The sequence below is a fragment of the Berghia stephanieae genome, chromosome 5 (assembly GCF_034508935.2).
Source record: "Berghia stephanieae isolate SIO BIC M18660-M18661 chromosome 5, UCSD_Bste_1.3, whole genome shotgun sequence".
In the NCBI taxonomy this organism is placed as follows: Eukaryota; Metazoa; Mollusca; class Gastropoda; order Nudibranchia; family Aeolidiidae; genus Berghia; species Berghia stephanieae.
The window spans coordinates 33,324,505-33,329,504 of record NC_088364.1 but is presented as its reverse complement, the minus strand read 5'-3'; the positions used below and the strand labels follow the sequence as shown (position 1 = coordinate 33,329,504).

Genomic DNA, 5,000 nt, shown 5'->3' with positions numbered 1-5,000 from the left:
GAGAGAGAGAGAGAGTTTTTACAAGGTTCTTTGTATATTTGATATTCTGGATACACCTTTCAGTCAGCATTTTGATGATAGTCTTTTAACGTTCGAGTGTGACGGATTAGCTTATATCCTCAATTTTATTGACACCGACAAACTTTCATTATTTACCGAACAATTATTCTGTTATTGTTTGTTTCAAAAAAGCGAATTTCAAACCATTAAAGGGCTATGTGGACTAGTGGTATATGACACTCGCCGTAGGACTGGAAGGTCCAGGGTTCGAGTCCCGATCTGAGCGGTGCATAGTTAAGTTCCTCCAGAAGGCTCTTTACTCACCTTCTCTCACCATACGTGGGTGTAAAATGAGTACCCAGCCTTCAACAGCGTTGTCTCTATTAAAAATATAGTATTTGTATAGTGAATAACTATGACTAGGTCATGCTCTATGCGCTTCACAGTCGCAAGTATGACAATCTATATTAACACTAACACACACACACACACACACACAAACACACACACACAGACAAACACACTTTCAGTTAGTAATAATAATAATAATAATAATACACATTTATATAGCGCTCATTCTCGTGTAAAACACAAGCTCTGGGCACTTTACAATATAAATATCAATTTTAAGTGAAAAAATAAAAAAATAAAATAATAACAACAATAACAATTCATAGCCAAATCAAGGATTCATATAGAGTCAAGAAAAACAAATACAGTAAAAATGTGTCTTGAGATTCTTTTTAAAAGTAGGTAAAGACTTGCACTCCCTCAGACCACGTGGTAGTTCATTCCAAATCTTGGGGCCGAAACAAGCAAACGATCTATCACCAAATTTTGTTCTTGATCTTTTTTCCGAAATTTTCGTTTGGTCATTACATGATCTTAAAGTGTAATTTTCAAATTTACACATGACAACGTGATCTGTGAGATATGCCGGTGCTATACCAGCCAAACACTTATAAACAAGACACGCTGCTTTGTAATATGTGCGCTTTTCAATGGGCAACCAGTGGAGAGAGGCCAACAAAGGGGTTGCATGATCAAATTTTTTTTTGCCAAAAACTAATCTTGCTGCACTGTTTTGCAGTAGTTGCAATTGTTTAATAGAAGCCTGAGGCAAGTTGACAAGCAGCGAGTTACAATAGTCTAGTTTCGAAAAAATGAGGGAAACAACCAATGTTTTACATGTTCCAATTGCAATATACTGACGGATCGAACTGATTTTCTTCAATTGAAAGTATAAAGATTTACAGAGAGCAGAAATGTGAGCTGACATTTTCATTTCTGAATCAAAATAGACACCCAAATTTTTCACAGTCTTTGAAACTTTGATCTTTTCACCCCCAATCAACACCTCAAGACCATCATTCACCTTCAACTGCCCTCTATTTCCCACAATCATCACTTCTGTTTTTGACTCATTCATTTTCAACTTGTTTGCATCCATCCACTCTTTCACATCCGTCACACATTCTTCCACACGTTTCACAATATTTTCGAGATTTTTAGTTTTATCAGTAGCATAAAGTTGCGTATCATCTGCATAGAGATGATAGCGCAGCCCATGACCAGTGATGACATTAGATAATGGAGAAGTATACAAAACAAAAAGAATTGGACCCAAAACAGAGCCTTGAGGAACACCAAAAGACAATGTATGTTGACGAGAAAGTTTATCTAAAATCATAACCTGTTGTTTTCTGCCATCTAAATAAGATTCAAACCACTGCAAGACAGTCCCAGACAAGCCAAAGGTTATATTAAGTCGTTTAATGAGAATACCGTGATCAATAGTATCAAACGCCGCCGAAAGGTCTAACAATGTCAGAAGAGAAACAGAACCTTTATCTAAAACATCAAGCAAATCACTCGCAACACAGCACAGAGCAGTTTCTGTGCTGTGGTAAGAACGATAAGCTGACTGAAATTTTTCCCATAGATTGTTTTCATGGAGATGTTGTGAAAGACGTCTGAGTACAACTTTTTCAAGGATTTTAGAAAGAAATGGCAGATTTGAGACGGGACGGTAGTTACTAAGGTCATTTACATTGAGATTTTGCTTTTTTATGAGAGGCTTTACAATTGCATGTTTATAGATATCTGGGACTTGTCCTGAGATAAGTGACTGATTTATAATATAAGTTATGCAAGGTAACAATTCAGGAAGACATAATTTCAAAATATTAGTTGGTAAAGGATCTAAATCACATGACTTCGAGGAAGATGAAAAAATTATTTTAGAAATTTCTTCTTCAGTTGTTTCTTTAAAACAAGAGAATCCCTGTGAACCCGAAAAAGGGTGGAAATTTATATCTTCATTTTGCACGAGGTCCAAATTGTTCCGAATTTTCGATATTTTTCCCGAAAAGAAATCTGAAAATGCATCCGGTTGCTTTTCTACCGGGATATTAGTGGGTAGACACATGCCCTTTTCTTCCCCTAAAAGTTCCTTTGAAACAGAGAAAAATTCCTTAGTGTCCCTCACTGATGACAGTTTTGTGTTATAATAGTTTCTTTTTGCTCTTTTGCAGGTGGTTTTATACTTATGCTTTTGTGCTATATATATCAGCCGGTCAATCTCAAGGCCCGATTTTCTCCACGATGCCTCTGCATTCCTTTTTTCCCTTTTGGCAGTTTTTTCACTCTGGTTAAACCACGGAGACGGTTTCCTGGAATTAATTATTCTAGTTGTCTTTGGCGCATGCCTATCGATGACGTTGCGCAGTACCTCGTCTGTTTTCTGTGCTGATGGTATATCCATTCTTCCTAGTTCCTCTGACAGATTGTTTTTGAAGGAACTAATGTCTATTTTTTTGGTATCCCTAGACACTATCTTGACTTTCTTTGCTTTCTCTTTGATGCATTTGAGAGTTGCCAGAATCAGATTGTGGTCTGAAATTTCTTTTTTGATATTTTTAATTGATTCAACAAGCGAGGGTGTGTCAATGATGAACCAGTCCAAGATGTGCCCCAATCTTTGAGTTGGAGAGGTCACTAACTGAGTGAGGCCATGTTCATTCAGCATATTTTTTATAATTTTAACGAGACTATTCTGATCAACATCAAACTGAATATTAAAATCGCCGATATAAATTTTTCGCTTATTTGATGTGTCTTTTGATACAAAATCTGAAAATTCGTCAGCAAAATCATTCTGTCTCAGTTTGTTCTTTTTGCTTGGGGTGGTCTGTAGATACAAGTGATTAAAAATGAAATTTGAGGGTAGATCAATGTGGTTTGGACACACTCGAAACTTTTGAACGAAATTGGCCTGTTTTGTATTTTAGACGAAAGAGCGTGTTTGTATATGATGGCGATCCCCCCTCCTGATCGTCCATTTCTTGGTAACGATTCCATCTTGTAGTATTCAAAGGAAGAAAACATCATCAATTAAATGTACTTGTAAAGCGGTTTGAGCACGTTTATTGGATATTGCTCTATGTAAAAGGTCAAATTAAAAAAAAAAGTTAATGTGAAACATTGACGGAACTTAATACTATACTTGAATGTGCAAACAAAAACAAAACAAATTAAAAAGAAAAACACGCATATATAAATACATTTACACGTAGGAGGAGTTGGTTCAGAACAATCCTACTATGTATCTACAAATAAAATTATGAATATACAGAAGTGAAATTGAAGAAATTTCACCAAAGGTCATTCCACATGTGTAGATGGCTAAGCGACAAGCACCATTAAACAGTGTCAATGACCAGATGGGAAACAATAAACGCGGAAACTTGAGCTTCTATTTACTGTAATTTCCACTAAACGTGCTTAAAGCGCTTTACAAGGGTTCCCTGGCCACTAACAATACTTAACATCTAGGACGTGACATGACGCCTTTAGGCGATATTACAATTTTTCAGACAGAGACAACGCTGTTAACTGCCGAGTACTTATTTTACACCCGAGTAAGGTGAGAGAATGTGAGTAAAGAGCCTTTTCCAATGACCCAACTTTGCGCCGAGCAAGGCTGGAACTCAGGACCTTCCGATCCGAGAGCGATTGTCATACCACAAGACCTCATAGCCGCACCTGGTACAGGCATTGTATCCTTGAGCAGAGGTACAATATATACAAAACCGTGCTCGATTGAAATGTGAATACGTATGAATTGATCTGTGACAAATATTGTAAGAGTTTTAATTGGAAGGAGGGCACTTGAATTAATTGCCCTGTACGATATTAAATGTGTAACCATTTAACTGCTGTACTCTTAAGAAATGGGCCAGAATACTCGTCCTTCAAATATCGATTGATTTAAATGCCCCTCATCTTGGCAGGTTTGAGAGTTTTTGACAAGTTGAAGGTAATTTAAATCGATTGATATTTGGAGGAGGATTTTTCTGGCCAAAATGTTAAACACATGTCTCTTCGGAGTACGGCAGTTAACTGATTAATTGCATGCAGTTGTATGTAAAGCGTTGTGAAGCGCATTTGACAAGGAGAAGCCATCAAAGTGTGATGTTTGAATGTACATTAAAAATTTTTTAAAAATTTTCATTCCTCCTCAGAGCATAAATTTTCCCTCTTCCGGTCTTTCTGGCTTATCTGGGCGATGTTATTCAGCACCTCTGTTCAAACAGATTCACCAAGAGGTATCGCCAGTCGCTTTTTAGCCAACATTTGGGCTCTGTTTGCCTTGGTCTTTTTGGCCTCGTATACCGCCAACCTGGCAGCTTTCATGATCACCAAAGAGGAATATTACGACTTATCTGGTATAAAGGATTACAGGGTAAGCGATTTAAATGAACACGGAATAAAATAATTGTAGTGAAAACTCTATTTTATCAATAAGAGCATTTGTCGTGTCAAATAACACAGTGACCACTATTGTGAGGACAATCTAGACTAAAGCACTCATTTAACGGCCTTGAAGATTTCTACGAGTGACCAGAAGTCGCAAATGCCACCACAAAAAGAAAACAATAATCCACAAAACTAGGATACCAATTCTCTATAATAGTCTTTCGGAGCCATTAAGCCAACGG

The 5,000-nt window shown here is 37.0% G+C and overlaps 1 protein-coding gene across 2 annotated transcripts in view; it reads left to right on the top strand.

Moving 5' to 3' along the window:
* The window catches only part of LOC144972789 (glutamate receptor ionotropic, NMDA 1-like), a 240,145-nt gene that overhangs the window by 228,987 nt on the left and 6,158 nt on the right, over positions 1-5,000 (top strand). For both annotated transcript variants that reach the window (XM_078914426.1, XM_078914427.1), the window contains one exon: positions 4,524-4,744. In XM_078914426.1, coding sequence (XP_078770552.1) covers positions 4,524-4,744 — 221 coding nt within the window. The remainder of the gene's footprint in view (positions 1-4,523; positions 4,745-5,000) is intronic.